The 21,129-nt window shown below is 37.4% G+C and overlaps 5 protein-coding genes across 8 annotated transcripts; 3 read left to right on the forward strand and 2 right to left on the reverse strand.

Moving 5' to 3' along the window:
• The first annotated feature begins 3,797 nt into the window (after positions 1-3,797).
• Positions 3,798-9,575, forward strand: NPY2 (Phototropic-responsive NPH3 family protein). Of its 2 annotated transcripts, none has more exons than XM_023684531.2 (4): positions 3,798-4,381; positions 7,167-7,236; positions 7,331-8,494; positions 8,625-9,575. In XM_023684531.2, the coding sequence occupies exons 1-4, from the start codon at positions 4,320-4,322 to the stop codon at positions 9,159-9,161; spliced, it is 1,833 nt and encodes a 610-aa protein (XP_023540299.2). In that variant the 5' UTR covers positions 3,798-4,319; the 3' UTR covers positions 9,162-9,575. The 2 variants fall into 2 exon arrangements, with proteins under 2 accessions (XP_023540299.2, XP_023540307.2); XM_023684539.2 differs by lacking the exon at positions 3,798-4,381 and adding an exon at positions 4,428-4,579.
• Positions 9,576-10,278: 703 nt separating this feature from the next.
• On the reverse strand, positions 10,279-11,909 carry LOC111800742 (small ribosomal subunit protein uS14z/uS14y/uS14x). Its single transcript, XM_023684578.2, has 3 exons — positions 11,749-11,909; positions 10,574-10,673; positions 10,279-10,474 (listed from the first exon to the last, which is right to left on the reverse strand). Exons 1-3 carry the CDS (start codon positions 11,808-11,810, stop codon positions 10,466-10,468), a joined length of 171 nt encoding a protein of 56 aa, XP_023540346.1. The 5' UTR covers positions 11,811-11,909; the 3' UTR covers positions 10,279-10,465.
• Positions 11,910-12,398: 489 nt separating this feature from the next.
• On the forward strand, positions 12,399-15,019 carry LOC147793762 (histone deacetylase-like protein). Its single transcript, XM_087124399.1, has 4 exons — positions 12,399-12,524; positions 12,648-12,793; positions 14,390-14,515; positions 14,608-15,019. The coding sequence occupies exons 1-4, from the start codon at positions 12,486-12,488 to the stop codon at positions 14,729-14,731; spliced, it is 435 nt and encodes a 144-aa protein (XP_086980525.1). The 5' UTR covers positions 12,399-12,485; the 3' UTR covers positions 14,732-15,019.
• A 94-nt stretch (positions 15,020-15,113) lies between these two features.
• Positions 15,114-18,536, reverse strand: ERV1 (Erv1/Alr family protein). Of its 2 annotated transcripts, XM_023684555.2 has the most exons (6): positions 18,260-18,536; positions 17,306-17,377; positions 16,694-16,741; positions 16,447-16,511; positions 15,612-15,689; positions 15,114-15,407 (listed from the first exon to the last, which is right to left on the reverse strand). In XM_023684555.2, exons 1-6 carry the CDS (start codon positions 18,464-18,466, stop codon positions 15,284-15,286), a joined length of 594 nt encoding a protein of 197 aa, XP_023540323.1. In that variant the 5' UTR covers positions 18,467-18,536; the 3' UTR covers positions 15,114-15,283. The 2 variants fall into 2 exon arrangements, with proteins under 2 accessions (XP_023540323.1, XP_023540332.1); XM_023684564.2 differs by lacking the exon at positions 16,694-16,741.
• Positions 18,537-19,032: 496 nt separating this feature from the next.
• Positions 19,033-20,995, forward strand: LOC111788929 (uncharacterized). Of its 2 annotated transcripts, none has more exons than XM_023669515.2 (2): positions 19,033-19,289; positions 19,599-20,995. In XM_023669515.2, the coding sequence occupies exon 2, from the start codon at positions 19,708-19,710 to the stop codon at positions 20,767-20,769; it is 1,062 nt and encodes a 353-aa protein (XP_023525283.2). In that variant the 5' UTR covers positions 19,033-19,289; positions 19,599-19,707; the 3' UTR covers positions 20,770-20,995. The 2 variants fall into 2 exon arrangements, with proteins under 2 accessions (XP_023525283.2, XP_023525290.2); XM_023669522.2 differs by having other exon boundaries at positions 19,637-20,995.
• The last annotated feature ends 134 nt before the right edge of the window (positions 20,996-21,129 follow it).

A 21,129-nucleotide genomic window follows, 5' to 3' on the forward strand; every position in this document is an offset into this window, starting at 1 on the left:
TATACATCCATTTTAAAAAAATCATGGCATGTTTATCTATTTTATGTAGACAAATTTTAAAGTTTAGAGATGAAAATCATTCGATACTATTCTTTAGAAATTAATTTCTAAGACACAATTTTTGAAAGTTTAAAGACTAAAATATTGTAAGCATAAAGTTTAAGAGTCCAAATTATATGATTTAAAGTATGATTTAAAACAAATTTGTATAGAATGACTTTAATTCTTTTTTCAATCGCATGATGAATAATTGCTGATGCTACTACAATATGCCTTCTTATGCTATTGATTCAAAGTTGAATTCTATCCCACCACTAAGTTCTAAAGATAATATGAGGAAAGATTAGGCTACCCATGAATGATTCAGCTTTGTAATGTTAGTCTTGCTATCATTATGTGTGTTTTTTAATAGATAAGAGAGAAAGTGGAGGATGTGAGCTGGGCAAAGATCCAAGCATGAATGTGGCCAAGAAGCTTTTAGAGCATGCACAAACAACATACTTCGACAATAATTGGGCATACCCAAAAGGTCAGCTTAGATTTTTGCATGATTGTCTCATAGTCCCTCATTTCTATGGTTTAACCATTATGACACTTACAAGTGACATCTTTTTGGGTGCCAATTTGCACGCACAGATGCTTCCCTTCCCAACCACACTTTCTTCTCACAAACTAACTTCCCTTTTTCTATGGGCCAATAATCTTGTAACCGTCCAAGTTTACCCCTAACATTTTAGTCAGTCTCATAATTTTAAAACACTTATGTTACTGAGAGCTTTCCATACTGTTATAGGAAATGCTTCATTCCTCTCTCCAACTAATGTAGGATCTCACAATCCACTCTTCTTGGGGCCCGATGTCCTCGTTGGCACACCGTTTGGTGTCTGGGTTTGATACCATTTGTAACAGTTTAAGTTCACCGCTTGCAGATATTGTCCTTTTTGGTCCATTACGCCGTCCGCCTCACGATTTTAAAACGCGTCTCTATGGAAAGGGTATAGCCCCACTCCAACGAGTCCTTGCACCATCCGGTGATTGACTCTGATACCATTTGTAACAACCCAAGTCCACCACTAACAGATATTGTCCGTTTTGACCCATTACGTATCGTCATCAGCCTCATAGTTTTAAAACGTGTCTGTTACTGAGAGATTTCCACGCTCTTATAGAGAATGTTTTGTTCCCCTATCCAACAACTCACAATCCTCCCACCTCTACTTTCCTCCCCCTCCTCCCATTTCCTTAGACAGTTCATAATGAAATCATAGGCATCATGGAGTCCTTGAAAACTCCCCACCTTAGACAGACCCAAAATCACACTAGCTTCAATATGCTACAAGCCTTGGATCTCATACTTTCTAATCTCTATGGTGTAAAATGAATCAAGTTTAGCTTAAACTATTCACAAGAATTCGAATGGTTAGAAAAGAAACAGATAAGCTCAAACTAAGCGTAGAATCGTATCTTGACTAGTTTTTGGAATCTTCAAACTTGTTCTTCCAAATATTTTTTCTGGTGTTGTAGAACTATAAATCTAGAATAGTGCCATTAATGATATGGGTTTAATATTATGGATAAGCTCATGTGATTGTTCTGGATTATGTAGTGAACGTACCACACAGGCAATGGCTGTCATGATTCAAAATAAAGTTGTGGATTCAGAAATTTGTGTTAATTATGCAGGGAAATGCATTATTAGAAGTACTGCAAATGTCAATTTTGTTTCAGCCTTAAGTGGCCATGTGCTATTTGTTATGAATTTGAAGTTGAGTATAATATATATATACTGACTTTAATGAAAATTAAAGAAGAATATTTTGGATTTCAGGCTCCAAATTGATCTGAGATTGTTAGCTTGTCTCCCATGAATTTGCCTCAGTTTCCCTGACCTTGCAGTGCCAGACAATGAGCAATTACTACATAGATGTGATTCCCCTTCAAATGAGGGATGAATTATATCTAAGTTTTGGTTATATTGGCCACATTTAATGTTATAGATGTTCGTGAGTTAGATTGGATTAAGACTTTTTTTAGACTTGATTCATTTATTTGAGTTCTAAATTTTTTAACTCGAATAACCCTACCCTTGTTAAATAATAAACCTAACTCAATCTAAATAATGTATTTTTTTAAATCAACAATAAATTCGAGTTAGTTAATTCAATTTAATTTAGTTTTAAGGGAACTCGTCCTAACTCAATCCATATTAATGAAATATATTGATCAAGTATTTTAGGTCACCGATTTTTTCTAAATATCCCTATTTGATAGAGTTAATATCCCGAACTCTTCACTAAATAAAATTATTAAATTTTGGATTATGTTTTTTTTTAGATTAAAAAAGTTTCCATATTTAAAATAGAAACGTTCAAAAGTTGAACCTTCTCCACTCGTTCGTATCATTGTCATTCTCGTAATTCATAATAAATCCATCCAACTTTAAAAATAAAAACTTAGATTAAGAGAATTAAAAGCATACATACATAACACGAACATGAACATATAATCTAAGAAGACGAAGAAAAAATGTAGGGACGAACATATAATATTGAAATATTCCTGAGAATATACCAAGCTTTAATATTATAATATTATATATATATAATATGGTCCTTTTGATAACCCTAAGCCGTTGACTCTCTCTCTCTCTCATTACCCTTTTTCAGTTTGAACAGAGAGAGAGAGATTGAAGGGTTGAGGAATCTTTAGATTATAATATTAATATGAGAGAGAGCAATGTTGGTACAGTCAGCACCATGTGCTTCAGCTCTTTAGATCTTTTGGGGTCCTCAATTACCTTACCTTTCCCATTCCACTCCTCTAACCAAATACATTAATAAAAATCTAAGCTTTTACCATGTGTGTGACTTTCGTTCACCATCGACAAGAAGAAACATGTTGTCTCGGGTGATTGGAATCTTATGAGATTAATCGAATAGGCTGATAATCGATTGACAATATTGAGGAAAATTGCTGACAACATCAACCGTATAAAAAATGAAGTTCTAGTTGATCCCACAACAGTTGGAGAGGGAAACTAGTGTCAGCGAGGATGTTGGGCCCGATATATAGGGGAACGAAACATTCTCTGTAAAAATCTCTACTTAACATACACGTTTTAAAAATCTTGAGGAAAACTCGAAACTGAAAGGATCAAAATGGCTTCAATGTTTCCTTCTTTACCATAAGCATTGTTTTGGCTTTCTTTCATGGCGTGGTTTTGTAACAAAAGGCCTATGAATTATCAAACGAAGATCGTGAAAATGCTTCAATATTCACTTCAAAACCACAACTTTCTCGAGAAAATTGCAGAGAAAAACACAAACGAGAGACAACCAACCCGACATCTTCTACCAACATATCTTATTTCAACCCAGCTTCATTGAAACAACATTTGTGTCCTTTCCTATGTTCTGTTGGGTTCTAAAATTCAAAATAGTAAGCTTAGAAGAAAATTTTCATGCATTTCAAAAGTCCACAAATTGCCATTTGTTCATGTGGGTTTATTGAATTACAGAGTATACACAATTAAAAACTTGATCTTGATGATTCTTGACCATAGCCTTTTCCCTACAATATATTCTAATAGATTCTTTAGATATTCACTCCAATTTCTATACCGATTTTGTTGTTGGGTAGTTCATCATTGATTCTCTCATTACTTAACCAAAACAAAAGGAGAATAGCATAATTTAAGTGATACCAAAATGATATCTACATTATCATTTGAAGCATAGCATAGAATAGCATATGTTGGGGCTTGCAAATTGAAAGGCTTTAAGAAAAGGGGTTTAAAAAGAGGAGAAAACAGAGAAACAGAGTCACCAGAGATATGAATTCTTTTTATTTTTAGTGTTTTAGAAGGCTGTTGGGTTAGCCATGTCTCCAGAGCTGACTAGCTGACCCGGGCTCCGTGGGCTTTGCCGCCGACCGAGGAAACACCCACTTTCTTACCCTTTTTCTTTTTAAAAAACTTCACAAAACCCTTCCTTCCCTCATTTTTTTCTCTCGTTCTTACCTTTTTGCCTCGGTTTTTGTCAAGATTCCGTCCACCCCACATCCATATATCCACAAATGCTCTGTTTTTCTTTACAAATTTGGTCATTTTTAGAGTCTTGATCGCTAAATCTCTCTCTCTCTCTCTCTCTCTCTCTCTTGTGGGGTTTTTGCAAGGTTGTGCATTGGAGTGTTGCTGTTTGTTGACGTTTTGAGTTCATTTTGGTGTCATTTTCGTTGTGGGGTTCTGAGAAAAAGGGTTTTTTTTTGTGGTTTTGATTGTGAAAACTTGAAGTTCATTCATTGATTGCTTGATTTTGAAGATGAAGTTCATGAAACTTGGATCAAAACCTGATTCGTTTCAGACTGATGGGACCAATGTTAGGTGAGATCTCCTCTGCCTTCTTCATTCACTTTGCTTTAGCTGATACTCATTTATTGTTATTACTGTTCTTGGCTTCATGCATTTTATACTTCACTTCCACCACCCAATCCGCCGCTCTCCGGCGGTGAGCTGGGGGTGGTTTAGCAACTAGCTGTGTAGCTGTTCTTATGTTCTTGAAAGAATGGTCTGTTTGAAAAGGTGTGTGTGTGTGGGGGTAAAGGGTCAGTGTGTTGAAGCTTTGGTTGTTATTCACTTTTTGTCTTTTCAGAATGACTGGCAAAAGCTTTCAAGTTTGTTTCTTTTTCACTCTTTTCTATGATGCTTTTGTTGGTTCAAATCTTTACTTTGGGTGTCCACTAAGTGGATTCATCATTGGGGCTCCTCATTTTCTTTTATTGACTTTGATTTAGATGTGAACTGTTTCATGACTCTAAGGTGGTTTCAGAAGATATTGAAGTTGTTTAACGTTGTTTCCATGTATTTGAACTAAATAAACCATGAAAGGAGTAGCTGTGGAAGCAATATGAGCTTGACAAAATATTGTTCTTTGTATGAGAGTGATGTTATTGAACGTGGTACGATGTTGTTGGGTTAAGTATCGATTTGTAGGTGTGAGATTCCGCGTCGGTTGGAGAGAGGGATATAGCAGTCTTTATAAGGGTGTGGAAACCTCTCCCTAGGAGACGTGTTTTAAAACCTTGAGAGGAAGCCTGGAAGGGAAAACACGAAGATGACAATATCTGATAGTGGTGGGGTTGGGATGTTACAAATGGTATTAGAGCCAGATATCGGGTGATGTGCCAATGAGGACGCTGGGTCCCGAAGGAGGTAGATTGGGGGGTCCCCACATTGATTGGAGAGAGGGATAAAACAGTCTTTACAAGGGTGTGGAAACCTCTTCCTAGCAGACGTGTTTTAAAACCTTGAGAGGAAGCTTGGAAGGGAAAGCACAAAGAGGACAATATCTGTTAATGGTGGGCTTGGGATGTTACAAATGGTATTAGAGCCAGATATCGGGCGATGTGCCAATGAGGACGTTGGGTCCTGAAGGAGGTAGATTGGGGGGTCCCACATCGATTGGAGAAGGGAATGAGTGCCAACGAGGATGTTGGGCCCCGAAGGAGGTGGATTGTGAGATCCCACATCGGTTGGAGAGGAGAACAAAATACTTTTTATAAAGGTGTGGAAACCTCTCCCTAGTAAATACGTTTTAAAACCTTGAGGGGAAGCCTGGAAGGGAAAACCCAAAGAGGACAATATTTGCTAGCGGTGGGCTTTGGGCTGTTAGAAACGGTATTAGAGCTAGACAACAGGCGATGTGCCAGCGAGGACGCTGGGCGCCGAAGGGGGGTGGATTTGGGGGTCCCACATCGATTGGAGAGGGGAACAAGTGCCTATGAGGACACTGGGCTCCGAAGGGGTGGATTGTGAGATCCCATATCGGTTAGAGAGAGAAACAAAACGCTCTTTATAAGGGTGTGGAAATCTCTCCCTAGCATACACGTTTTAAAACCTTGAGGGGAAGCCCGGAAGGGAAAGCCTAAAGAAGACAATATTTGCTAGTAGTGAACTTGGGCTGTTACAGTAGAGTCTAGGGTCTTGTGAAAGATAGACAAGACCCGACTAACTTGGGAAAAAGAAAAGAACAATGTAAGAAGCTAAAATCATTTATGTTTCATAGGATTAAGATTGTATATTAAACACAATCCAAATTTCCAAATATCAACTCTTTTCTAGTAAATGATATTACCTCTTCTACAGATCAATAATCATTCTCGAGTTATAATGGTTCATAGATTATACTTTCGTTTATCGACTGCTTCATTGGATCATTCACGTGTCGGAAAGTGAATATAGTAATTTGAGCTTTGAAACTAAGCTGAAATTGGAGAGCTAACATCACTTGTATATGTTCTAATTTTCAAGTAGCGTTAGAATGTTTCCTACACATCTATGCCGCTATGCCTACCCGTATTTGGGGAAAGGATCGAATCATATGCGATGGAATTAAGTTCGCGACACTTCGAACACGTTCAAATGACCACACATTAGAAAGATGCTTTGAGACAAGAACTGGAATCGTGAGCCAATAGCATATTTCGTTGCTGTCGAAACAGTCGAGAGCACGAGTATGATAGTAGAGAGATTCCACGTTTGAATTTTTTTAAACTCAAAGAATCACCTTTCTGTCTCTGTCTGTTTTGGGAACATTAAGAATCACCTTTCTGTCTCTGTCTGTTTTGGGAATATTAAGAATCTTGTCACAAGGAAATGCTGAATGTTTGTGTATGTTCTTTGGTACCATTGTCCACATTGAGCTTTCACTTCTTTTCAAAGCCTCAATGCATGAGAATTTTCTGTATTGGATGGCTCACTCTGATGTATAGTAGTCGATAACTGTTATTTATATGCTTTAACGCTTAATGCGTTAACGGTACTAACAATTTAGACTTACGGGCATCTTATTTGGTTGAAATATGTGCTAACGGGGAAGTGATATTCTGTAACAGCCCAAGCTCACCGCTAGCGGATATCGTCCGCTTTGGCCCGTTACATATCGCCGTCAGTCTCACGGTTTCAAAACACGTCTGTTAGGGAGAGGTTTTTACACCCTTATAAAGGGTGTGTCGTTCTCCTCTCCCTAACATACGTGTTTTAAAATTGTGAGGCTGACAATGATATGTAACAGGCCAAAGCAGACAATATCTACTAGCGGTGGGCTTGCGCTGTTATATATTCAAATTAAACAATCAGGCAACTTTCTCATTTCACGTTTACGTTGCAGGTATGTTGTAAGTGAATTAGCCACCGACATCACTGTTATCGTTGGGGACGTCAAGTTTTACCTCCATAAGGTATGCTGATTCTTACCCTTTACAGATATTCGTAGATCGTGACAAACTCCGTGGGAACGGTAGTAGGAAGTTAGTGATATCGGATTTTTTGCAGTTTCCCCTTCTGTCAAAGAGTGCTCACTTGCAGAAGTTGGTCACAGATCACAATGATGAAATTTACATTCCAGACATCCCAGGTGGTTCTGTGGCATTTGAGATATGTGCCAAGTTCTGCTATGGCATGACCGTAACGCTTAATGCCTATAACGTAGTGACAGCTCGTTGTGCTGCTGAATACCTAGGAATGCACGAGACAATGGAGAAGGGAAACCTCACGTACAAGATCGATGTTTTCCTTAGTTCGAGCATCTTTCGGAGCTGGAAGGATTCGATCATTGTTCTTCAGACTACAAAGGCATTAATGTCATTGTCTGAGGAACTGAAACTAGTAAGCAATTGCATAGAAGCTATTGCTGTAAAGGCCTCTTCTGATGTTGCTAAAGTTGATTGGTCTTACACGTACAACCGTAAGAAACTACCGGAGGAAAACAGGAACGATCCTAACTGGAACGGTATCAGGAATCGCAGTGTGCCGAAAGACTGGTGGGTTGAGGATCTGTGTGAGCTTGAAATTGATCTATATAAGCGTGTTATAGCGAGTATAAAGAACAAAGGAATAGTTCGTAATAATGTGATTGGCGAAGCGTTGAAAGCTTATGCTTACCGATACCTTCCGGGCTTTAGCAAAGGCGTGCTTCAATGTGGGGATCTGCCGAAGTACCAATCGGCAGTGGCGACGATTGTCTGGCTGTTACCTGCCGAGAAAGGCAGCGTCTCGAGTAGTTTTCTGTCCAAATTGCTGAAGGCTTGCATTGTCCTAGCTTCTGGAGACGAGACCAAAGAAGAGCTCATTCGACGAATCGGGCAGCAGCTAGAGGAGGCTTCAGTGAACGATCTTTTGTTACGAGCACCGGAAGGTGAAGCTATGTATGATGTGAATACCGTGCAGAAAATCGTGGAAGTGTTTCTTTTGCAAGATCATAATACTGAAATCGAGTCAGTCGAAGAGGGAAGTGAGCTTCAGGAGCCAAGAGGGTCAGGGATTTTATCAGATGCTACTAAGTTGATGGTGGCAAAATTGATCGATGGTTACCTTGTTGAAATTGCCAAGGATCCTAATCTACCATCAGTAAAGTTCATTAATCTTGCAGAAATGGTGTCTGGCATCGCTCGGCCTTCACACGACGGGCTTTATCGAGGTATCGACATGTTTCTGAAGGTACCAGTTTGAAGTTTTTGGCTTTCGATTCATTAGAATGTTATGTTCGTATAGCGTAGTCGTTTGCATCATAAGTTATGTTCATTTTTCCAACTGAATTTCAAATAGAAGTTCATTACTTGATTTACAGGAACATCCGGGGATCAGCAAGAGTGATAGAAAAAGAATCTGCAAATTGATAGACTGTAAGAAACTATCTGCAGAGGCGTGCATTCACGCCGTACAAAACGAACGACTCCCTTTACGGATGGTTGTGCAGGTACTATTTTTCGAGCAAGTCAGGGCATCGACATCATCAGGCAGCAGCACACCCGAGCTACCTAAAGGCGTCAAGGATCTAACGAGTGGGTCTCACGGAAGTTCGAGATCAGGTACAACCCCAGAGGAAGAGTGGGATGCTGTTGCCATGGCTGAGGAGCTGAAGGCCCTCAAAGGAGAGCTAGCTTCCTTGAGGCTAGCTACTGGTGGAGGAGGAGGCAGTGAGAAAGCAGCTCTTAGTAAAATGAAAGGCTTGCTCAAGTCAAAGAAGCTTTTCACAAAGCTATGGTCAAGCAAAGGAGGATATGGCGAGAACAGCGGCTCGGATTCATCGGAGAGCCTCGGTTCTGGTAATCAAGAGGAAGCTAAGTCGACACCGTCGAGGAACAGAAGGCATTCAGTTTCTTAGCAGTGCCGTTTCCGTGGTTCAGATGAGAAGAGTTTTGGGTGAGCATTAGTGGGTAAAATGAGGAAAGAATGAAAGTATATATAGGCTAAGAGCGTGTAGAGTATAGCAATTAAGGGCAACAGTATTAGTATGTATGGGGAGGTTATGAAGTCTAACAGAGATTTGATGAAAGAAGGATGAGAATGATTCTGTAATATTGTTCAGGTGAATGGAATAAGGCATTGTGTTTGCTTTTGAGAGCACTTTGAGTTGGTGTATTGGCCTCTTGTCTCCTAAAGAAGGTGTCTTAGGTTAGGTTTATTGGGTGCAAAGAATTGATTCAGAATTCAAAGCCTTCCCATTTGCTCTTAAAATAAAAGGGCTTTGAGAGGAGGAATCACAAAAATATGCATTAAGATGCCAAGTGTTTGTTCATGCTATTTTATCTTCAGGTTCAACCACCTGAAATAACATTTGAGAGCATATTTCAAATAAAATGATAGATGCGAATGCCTTTTCTTCATCATATATTCATAGCTTCTAGTAATTTGAAGCAACCATATGATTTAGAAATTATGAACTTAGAAATTATGAACTTAGAAATTATGAACTTATGGTCACCAACTAATACATCTCACTAATAACTATCGAACAGGATTCTATGATCGTTGAAAGTGGAAAACTAACGTGAACAGGGTTGTTCTATGACCTCTAGATACTGAAAGTCGCAGCTTCCCCAAGGTGGAGATGATGAGATTGCTCCATAAATTTTCCTTCCTTTGGTCGAAGGAGATTTCTGCATCAAACTTCTCCTTCATCAAACTATTCACAAGGGCGGGCCCTTGATCTTTTTCCCTAGGTATCCCAAATGAGGTTTGATGCAAAAATTTTCGTACCACCCTCTCTTATCATAATTTGTGTATGGTCTATTTTATCTATTTAGATAGAAACATATAGAAGAAATTGAAATCAAATCTAAAACACAAACATTGGTAAATCACATGAATACAATTCGTAACCATACTAATTTTCAATTAAAAACGTGATGGATAACGAATTAATCGCTGCTCTAGATGCACCGAAAAGAGACATCACGTAATGAATACGCTTAAAGACTGGAAAAACAACAGAAGGAATATTTGTCAAAATATATCAAAGGGCAAGCTCAATTAAGAAACGTTAAATATGGTAGTTCATAGCAAAGTGTCACAATCGTCTTCTAATAACAACCATTTTTCAGACCAAGTAAATAAGAGCAAAAACATCGCAAAACATGGGGAAATCTTCAAAAAAGAATTCAACCCATCGTCTCTGATATAAGCTTCTTAGCGGTACTGCAAAAATGGAAAGTTCAAAGTTTAGATAATGCAGAAGATAAAGGAGTGTCACTACAAATAATAAACAGTATAGAATAGACCAAAGAGATAACTTGCCTTAATGAAGCCAATTTCCTTGGCATTGCTACGGAAGCATTGTCTGCAACACATAAGTCCATACTTCCTGATCAAACCATGAGGATTTCCGCACACACGACTGAGAATAGGATTGACAGGAAAATGTTAATGAAATTCAGCTTTCTCAGAAGTCAATGATTATGAGACAAAATTAAACCCTAGACATCCATAAAAATTGTAATCTGTTACATTTATATTCGCTATTAAGCCTGATAGCTTATAGGTAACTGACAAAAAATCTAGCCATAAGGCATGTCTAGAAGTGATTTTAATCATGATTCTAAAATGTTTAAAATCAGTTTTTGTTACGTTCAAAACTACACCAAAACATGTCTTTAATCATTCAAAATCAACTTAATGTTTGATCTTACATATTAAAAGGTGATTTTCATACCAAAATATTGATTTTGAATAATTAATAACATGTTAAGAGTGATACTGAATACAATAAAAGTGATTTCATCTATTTCAAAATCACTCTCCCGCTCCAACATGCATCTAATGGGTTGTCTTTTAAAGTTAACCAACTTCGAGAATTCTCGAATAATATTAGGCCTTTTCCATCTAAACACACTTCATATATAATTCATCCAGTTAAACTTAGAAATTCAAATGACTCACCCAAACGAAGAACAATCATCGTTCAGAAACGGATAAAATGCTAAAATTATAGGCAGCGTACAATGAAATAAATAATGTACTCTTAAGGACATAGAAAACGAAATACCATATATCATAAAAATCGGTTATAACTTTTCATCCCAAACTATCGACCTTTGATACGATCACTATTATAAATCCAGGGTCAAACTAGAAATTCATCTGCCAATGTAACGACTCTTACGATGCAGTAACAACAGAAACCCCACAAATCAGCACAAAACCTAAGCATCTCAAAATCTTATCCAAGTTGGGAAACACAAACTTAGGCATCTGATTATCTATTCAATCCGTCCTGGTAAAACAAGAATAGTAATACATAATGCATCTTCAACCGCAATACTCTTCAGATTTGATTACAAATCGCACAAGAACAGACATTAAAGAGAGATATATACACTAAAATATTTGTTACTTCGTAGACGAACTCCCGAATCCTTCAAATCAACCAAACAAAACTAACGTTCCAGAGGAGTGAGAAGATATCTTCTTACCAGGTGCGAGAACCAGGCCCATAGCTCTTAGGATGAGAGTTCCACACGTTGGAGTGCCCCATGATCGTGAGGTATTGAGACGCTTCGAAATCACAATGTGAAGCAGAATTCTTGCGAGGAAGAAGACGACGGATTAAAGGATTGATTTTATATGAGAAATAAAACCCTAATTGTAGCGTATTTACGATTTTATCCACTTATAAAAATACCCGACCCGCTTGGGCCGGGTTTGATAGTCCGTCCCATTATAATTTTCACTCCCTTTTAAATAATAAAAATAAAAATAAATTAATTTATAACTAATTTTTCATATATAAATTATCGAACACTTAGTTACTAGTTATCTAGGTTGGTTGATGAAAGTCCCACATCGACTAATTTAGAAAATGATCATGCGTTTATAATCAAGCAATACTATCTCCATTAGTATGAAACTTTTGAGAAGCCCAAAGCAAAGGTAAGTGTTCAAATTCTATCTCTATTAGTATGAAACTTTTGGGAAGCCCAAAGCAAAGGTAACTGTTCAAAGTGGACAATATCATACTATATAAGAGTCGTGTTCATCTAACCAGTGTCTCATATTTTTAAATATGTCTTTAGTAATAAATTTAAATTTTGAATTTTAATTTAAATAATTGTTCTTAATATATTAATAATAAATAGAGACTAATTAAGAACAAAGGTTATTGATTTACAAGTCCAAGCAACTCCTGAAATTCTTTGTTCATCGTTCATCAATGGCAAACGACGCCGGCTCCTCCTCCTCCAACCCAGAGGTATCGTAATCAAAACACTCCGGCCAGTTCTCTTCGAGTCGCCGGAAAATATCCTAGTTCCTATTTTTCTTTTGTCGCTGTTGAATTGAATCGGTGATCTTGGCTAAAATGTTGTTTCTCTAGCCATGCGTAATCGAAGAGGAAGGTGGAGAAGAGTTCTTATACGGCGCTGAATCGGGATGGGTCGAAGCTCTGACTTCTTGTGATCATCTTCCTTCGCTGTGTTCCGACCTTGCTCATATTCCACCCCCTGATACTGCCTGCTGCGAGTCAGTTTTTCTATACCCTAAACCGTGTGTGTAGTTCCTTTTTCAGTGGGATTTTCATTTCTGCTGTGGACATTGCTGAAGGGTTATGTGCTTAATTTTTGTTTGATTTGAGAATTTCTTTGTCAGACAGTTAAGAATGATGTCTTTTTTGTGGATTGTGGGTTTGAATCTCCTTGGGTATCTATGAAGACTCTGAAATATGGTATCCACCCCAAAGTTTTAGGTTAAGGTCTAGAAAACTGGCCATGTTCTTCTTCCTGGATTCAAATAGGAAATCAGAACTGAATTTCCTTTCTTCTAATGCTTTGCTATTTTCAAGGAACAAAATAGGGTAGAAATATGGGATACGTTAAGCTATTTGTTTGTGTACGCTGTATTGTGGGATCCACATTAGTTGAGGAGCAAACGAAGCATTCTTTATAAGGGTGTGGAAGCAACCTTGAGGGGAAAGCCCAAAAAGGACCGTATCTGCTAGCGGTAGACTTAAACCATTAAGTTGTTTTCCTCCATCTGTTGCGTTTCATCCATTCGTGAGTAGATTAGATTTCTTCATACCTTGCATTAACAGCTTACTAGATTTTCATCTCAATGAGGTATTGTGATTTATGAAACATGGCAATACGTGAAAATATAGTAATGCCTTTAATGTATCGTGGACTTTCCTCTTATGCTGGCTTAGATTTGGTTTATCAGAGAATTGTTTTCTTACCTAAATTATTTTTGACGAATCTTAGATATCTGGAGGCTCCCCTCCCTGCAATTATGTTCATAGTCACCTCCGCTAATCCTTAGGAGCCAACACGCACTCCAAGAGACAATAAAGATTTTAAATTTATTGTCTACATGGAGGCTTTAAAACCAAGATCTCGTTTATATGCAGCAAGTGGAGTGCATAAGCCTCTCTAGAGATAGAGGTGAGTACTACACCAGTTCGTAAGTCAAGTACGGAACGAGCCTTGTCTACGAACTTTAGAAATAGGGGCGAAGCAGCTCAACCGATAGGGAAAGGGTTCTTAACACACTAGATAATCAGCATTCTTTTATGATAGGAATACGACTTTTTAGGCCAACCACAATAAATATCATAAGCAATAGTAAAGCCAAGCCAGATAAAGGCGAGCAGCCCAACTAGCAATAGCAAACAGCCTTCTTATAGCCTCTTTTTCCCCTTACTTCCTATTGTCTCTTAAAGCTAGCCTTTACCACTAAGCTCACCATCGGAAGTTAGTATTCCATTGCTGCCATACATTAAAGGTTTAAGTTCTTCATGTCATTCCCAAAAGATCTTGAAGGATATATTTCAAAATTTCAAGCATTTACCACTAAGGCGGCCACCATTGGAAGTTAGTATTCCATCGATATCATATATAAATGATTCAAGTAAATCCATTTCAGCTGGACATCTCTTTTAGATGGTCTGTACGAGTCTAATATAAGTAGATGTTTTGGTATCTTAACTTTACAAGTGGTGTATAATTTTCGGTCTGTAAGTGCCTTCAGACCCATTTTTATGTTTCTGTTTGGTTTCAGTTTCATGATTTGGAAAACACCTATTTAATTGGGTTATTAATCCATGGAACAATCTACTTATGCAAGATGTCAGAATCCCAAGGAGAACTGGTTGTGTTTGTGCTGTAAGAATGTCTTCTGTAGTCGTTTTGTGAACAAGCACATGCTTCAACATTATCAGCAATCAAATCACAGTCTTGCACTCAGCTACAGGTAAATGTAAAATGGTTCCTTAATGATACTTTACTTTCTGCTCTTAAGGTTCCTCGATGCCTTGTTTATTAACAATTTGCATTTGGAAACAGTGATTTGTCAGTTTGGTGTTTCTCCTGCGATGCATATTTAGATGCACAATTGATCCAGGAATTACGACCAGTACACGAAGTTGCCTATATACTAAAATTCGGCGAGGTCCCGCCATTTCGATAGGCTTAATCTTCCTGCAGGGAGACTTAAATTTGAGACTTGTGTTGTAATTTTTAGTCTTGATATCTTAGGTGTCTTGGTCTCTTAGTTTGAGGAAGTGAGCATTTCAAAATGTGATCTTCTTCACATGAATTGGGTTGAGCTTGTCAGATGTTCATGATGGGCTACTGATTGTTGCTTTTACAGAGATATGAGGGACAAAAAGTTGGAGTCTCCTATCTTGTTCAGGAAAATTTTAGTGACTTCTACAAATCTTGATGATAATCAAATTGGTTCTCACAGTTTCAACTATCTAGCAAAATATTTCTCTTTCAAGTCATTTTCGTCAATCCAGCTTCACTTATCATTGAAGAAAATTTAGAAAATAAGATGTGAAACAGAGACATTCAATTCGAATGCAGTAGAAACCTATATCGAGCCATTGACGTTGCAGCATTGCATAAGAATCAGTATGATGAAGATGCAATGTTTAAGTATGACAAATAAACATCGTTGCAACTGTAATTACTATGAGAATGTAGACCTCGCTGTGATAGTTGTAGGCTGTAACCAGTATCAACGTCTATCTTCGTCCCCAAAATTTGGCAAGCTTCCAAGCACATCACAGGCACGTTGCTCGCATTCCAATTTGCCCCATCTTGCATCGACACGTTCGCATGGGAATTTTGGTTTTCCGAGACTGCAGTAGTAACCATCGAAATGGAGATAACCAAATTAATACGATTTAAAACACTCTGGTTCAAACAAAATATGTCTTGTGAGTCAACTAAGTGAAATCTAAAGAGTTATGATACAGAAATTATAAGGTTGAAGACAAATTAATTAATTTGGAACTGATGAAATGAATCAGAAGTTACATTTAATACGAAGTTTGAGAAATAACCTTCGATTGACAACATTATGTACACGGCACAGCCATCCGGAGAACTCAGCATGAGATCCTGCCTCCACGGGGTTTGCTCTGTAAAACAATCGCCAAAAATTACGTACTTCGGGGCCCAATAATCTAAATAAGATTATTGTGAGATCTCACATCGGTTGGAGAAGGGAACGAAACATTCTTTGTAAGGGTGTGAAAACCTCTCCCTAGTAGACGCGTTTTAAAAACCGTGAAACTGACCACAATACGTAACGGGCCAAAGCGGACAATATCTACTACCAGTGGGGGTTTGGGATGACTACCAGTGGGGGTTTGGGATGTTACAAATAGTATCAGAGCCAAACACAGGATGGTGTGCTAGAAAGGACGCTGGCCCCCAAGGAAGGTAGATTTTGAGAAGCCACTTTGGTTGGAGAGGGGACAAAACATTCCTTATAAGGGTATGGAAACCTCTTCCTAATAGACGCGTTTTAAAAATCGTGAGACTGTGAGCGATATGTAACGGACCAAAGCGGATAATATCTACTTGGGATGTTACATTAATGCTCATTTATAAAACATTTTTTTCTGAACAAAACCATTTACTTCAATGATACATAAAATGTTGAAAAAAAAGGGTAAAAGAAAAGGAACAAGATATGAGTTTACATTTTATCCATAGGATTATATCCTTAAACAACGAAGTTTACATTTACTTTAAAAAATTATTATTAGTCCCCTTTCCATTTTCTTAAAAGAATTATAAAAGGTCATTGTATTTTTAGAAATGGACAAATATTAAGGTCTAGTGGAAGGGCTTCCAGGCATACTCAATTTGAAGAGAGGATAAACGACATACCTCAAAACTTCTTTAAAGTGGTCTGCACATTCTCCACAGGGATACATGCGAGATAATATTGCCATCTGCACACACAACACAAGTTATTACATATAGCCATTGTCCATGCTTTATCACAAGCTCAAGGATCCGTTTGTCTAAGTTAAAGACAAATTAATCATAGCTCTCAAAATGAAGCTTTACATCTTTGAAAAGGCTAATAGAGTGGAATAAGAGACCTACACATGGTTTAAAAAGGATACCCTACCAATTCTTTTACATCCTTCTTCTGCTGCCTCGTCGGGTGATCTGGGTACTGACAAAATTAAAGGCCAACAATTCAATAGATTTGAATGGAAGGCATGGAATATATATTGAATTGTTATCTCTTCATGCTTGAATGGGGTGGGAGGTTGTTTCTTCTAATTAGAGAAAGACATTTAATTTATAAAGAAAAATACACAAAAAAAGGGGAAGACAGAAAGCCAAAGAGATTACAAAAACAGCTGCAGTCTGAGAAGAGCATGAAGGAAGGAAGAATTACAGGGTTCTGTCAAAAGTTACACCATAAAGAGGCCAAAAATCTCACTGGTTTTCAAAAACCACTGCCCTTTTTCAACGTTATCCTTGACGGTTCTTCTATGTCCTCATAACCAAATTTCCCAAATCAAAGCCTTTACCATTTTTTTAAATAAAAAAACTAGCTGTGGATTTGAAAGGATGAGGACAAAGGAGTTGATCCAATAATTCCTCAAGGTTCTTGGGGAACTAGATAATTATACTTGGGTTGCATTGCATGTTTATATATACACATATAAATAGAGATTTCACACGTCAATGGTGGAGAACAAAATTAAAAAGGTAATATTGCTGAGAGAACCTGAGCAGCAAGGATGTGAAGAAAAGTCCACGTAGCCCTTCCAAGCGCTTCCTTAGTTACAGGTGCAGCAGGCTTTCCTCAATAAAAAATTTCAAATCAAAACCAAACCAGTATGAGAATTTCAAAATCAACTCTATAGGAATTACACAAAGAAGCTGATACATAACACAGCCGAATGATCATTGCAACTGAACGAGTTCAAAATTTTCTCAATGGTAAGTAACTTTGCGTAGATGGATTTCATTTTGTTTCTTCAAGCAGTCTTTTCTCATACCAACCCAAGCTCCATTTTTAGATTACAATGGAAATTGGCATCAGCTTAGCTGTGATCATGAGATATTAAATCCTATTGTTTTCTCTGATTCAGTTCAAGAAATCCATTAAACTGTTTTATTTGATACAAAAGCCATTTCTTAACCTAGGACAAATTCTCAATAAGCTACCAAGTAAAAACTCACAACCCAGAACGGCCTCAAGATTTTAGAAACTAGATGCACATGCTATGAATTATAATATTCAACAATCTAGAAAAGACAAATGATGATAAGTTCATTACTTTTCTTTTCAGGACTTTTATCAAACACTTACAGAGCATACGAGTCAATTCACGAAAAATACAGCTACGGCAACCAAAATTTGAACATAACAACTCAATCGCAGGCTAGAGAAGGAAAAAAGTGAAAATAAAATTAAAGAAGCTACCAAGTAAAAACACACAACCCAGAATGGCCCCAAGATTTCAGAAATTAGATGCACATGCTATGAATCACAAATTCAACAATCTCAAAAAGACAAACGAAAAGCAGATTACTTTTCTTTCAGGACTTTTATCAAACACTTACAGAGCATACGCGTCAATTCACCAAAAATTCAGCTACAGCAACCAAAATTTGAGCATAACAGCTCAATCGCAGGCTAGAGAAGAAAAGAAGTGAAAAAAAAAATTAAAATTACCTTTTTGAAAACTTCATCAGATTGCAAATAAGTGGCATCAGTGTATGAAGGAGTAGCATATGATGATGAAGAAGGGGAAGAAAGGGGTTTATGGTAGGGCCGTGAATGGTGGGGCGGCTGCGGAAGAAGATTAGAGAGATGGGTTTGAATGGAAGTCGAAATCTTTTGAGCAGTTTCAAAGAGAGCTTGCAAGGGAAATTCAGGCATGTTCGGAAATCTGAGCGGCAAAAAGCTCTGCGGATGTTATCAGATACGCTTAATCGGAAATGTCCGGAAATCTTCTTCAACTTAAATAGCTTTAAAACTTTCATTAATATTTTAATTTTTTAATATTTTATTTTAAAAATATCTTTAAAATTTTAAAATAATTTTAAATTTTAAAAGTATTTAAAAAATAATATTGAATATTCAAAAATTTCATTAATATCCTCAAAAAAAAAAAATATTTAAAAACTTCAAAATTATGTACATATAAAAATAATTTTTTAATTTTTTAATTTTATTAATTTATGGATGTTAGTGATATGAGAATTTTTATTAATTTCACATATTTATTTTATTTAAAATTTAAACTTCGAAAAATGAGATGAATTAAGACGAAATTCACTTAGATATCTTTAATTTATTTAATGGGATGGCGTAGTCTAATTATTTTACACATGTTTTATTTATTTATTTATTGAAAATGTATTTTCTTTTTATCCACTCCCAACAAATGGGAACTATAAAACAAAATAAAAATAAAAGAAAAACATGTTTGGAATTAGTGGGAGGAAAAGAAAAAAGGAAAAGGCGCACGTGCGTAATTGAAATGCGATTCGATTGGCCGAGGGACAAACGCATTCGCAAGAACTCTGGTCGATGATCGCTGTTTTGATTTCGGTCTCCTATCTGCAAATCACCAAAAGCGATCGATTCAAGATTAAACAATTTAAAGAAGCGGCAAAAACTTGCGAATTTTCGATTCAGAAGACGCCGCTAAATTCATCCATCATTCATCCCAGTTACACAATTCCGTCATTTCTTTTCGGTGAGTTTCTGAATTGATTGCCTGCTTGTTAGGGTTTGCACTTCACCTTCAAATTTGAAGTTGGAATTGAATGATTTTTTTACGTTTACGATGCTTTAGATTTTTAGTTTTTATGATTTCGACGATGATGAAAACCCTTGTTAGAGCGCGATTTTGCTGCAATCGATGTTTTGTTTTGAATCAAATTTGGTTCGTTTCGAGCTGTTCTCCAGTTTGGTTTGTTCGTTGTGATTCATAAGTTCGGGTATTGATAATCAATCGTTTAGTTGCGATATTGGAAAAGATTTGATACTTAGCTGTGAAATTTAGGTTTCTGGATTTCTGATGAAAAGTTCTTGCCCTATTAGTCTACTTGTTGAAGGGGGATTCTTAGGGCTTTATCTCGGATTCAGCCATTGTTGAAATTACAGCTCTGAAAATGATTCCGAGGAAAGATAGTTCTCGTATAGACACTTCAGAGCTGAAAGCGATGATCTACCAAAAGCTTGGACATCAGAGGTCGGAGAAATACTTTGATCACCTCAAAAAATTGTTGAGTTTAAAGATCAACAAGAGGGAATTCGACAAATTTTGTATTCAGATCATTGGGAGGGAGGTTATACCTCTTCATAATCGGCTTATCAGAGCGATTCTTCGAAATGCCTGTGTTGCTAAAATCCCCCCTGTTCTTAGCAGTTCTAGGAAAGTAGGAGCCAATCTCAGTGTAAAGGTTGTGCATGGATATCAGAGGAGTTGTCTTCAATCGCTTAATGGAGATGCATTTCTCTCTTCCCCTCGTAAGGGCAGGTCTCCGGTTAGTAGAGACCGCAAGATTCGAGATCGCCCGAGTCCTTTAGGACCATGTGGGAAGCCTCAGAATATTGAACTTGAAGAACTTGCTTTCAAGGCACAAGAACAGCAGAGTGCAACTGAGTTGCATTCTCTTGGTAGTCGTCCTCCTGTCGAAATGGCATCTGTAGAAGACGGTGAAGAGGTCGAGCAGATGGCTGCGAGTCCAGGAGTTGAGAGCAGAAGCCCGGTTACTGCTCCATTTGGTATATCCATGAACTTCATTGGATCTGGTAAAACTCTGTCTAATGTATCTGTAGGAAGAAATTATCATGTAACAACATGTCAAAATGGTGGCGAGCTACCCGACACAAGGTTGCTAAGAACTCATTTGAAGCAGAAGTTGGAAACGGAGCAGATTGATATATCTGTGGATGGTGTAAACCTTCTCAACAATGCGCTCGATGTTTATTTAAAGAGGTTAATCGAGCCATGTTTGAATTTCTCTCGATCAAGGTGCGAACGAGAGGGGAATCAACCGATCACTGACTCAAGAACCAGATCCCTAGAACAACATTGGCATAGATCTCAACGGTTGAGCAACGCATCCTTGTTGGACTTCAGTGTTGCAATGCAACTGAATCCTGAAGTACTCGGAAAAGACCGAACAATACAGCTCGAGAAAATTAGTTTACGAGCTTTAGAAGAGTGATAGTAGCTGAATATATTCAAAAGGTGATCATATATTGTGAATAATTTGATGGTTTTGTGTCTTTTTAAAGTTCCACGCTTATTTTTGTGATTCTTGTAATGAAAGGTTTTGAGATCCATTTGGTGCCTTAAATCATGTTTATTAGGTTATATGTAGATAAAGGCTCCAATGGTCATTGTCCTGAGGAATATGTTTATGATCTAATAAAAGCTTACATCTTCAGGTACTCCTGTGTTCATGTTCTTAGCGTTCATGTTCTTAGCTCATCGTAATGCAGTTAAACCACAAATTTAGCTTCTATAATTCATAGATGAATTTAGAATTTAGTCCCTATAAGTCGAAAGAAAGTTAGAAATGGTA

The sequence above is a fragment of the Cucurbita pepo genome, chromosome 1 (genome assembly GCF_057944985.1).
Source record: "Cucurbita pepo subsp. pepo isolate OVF chromosome 1, ASM5794498v1, whole genome shotgun sequence".
Lineage (NCBI taxonomy): Eukaryota > Viridiplantae > Streptophyta > Magnoliopsida > Cucurbitales > Cucurbitaceae > Cucurbita > Cucurbita pepo.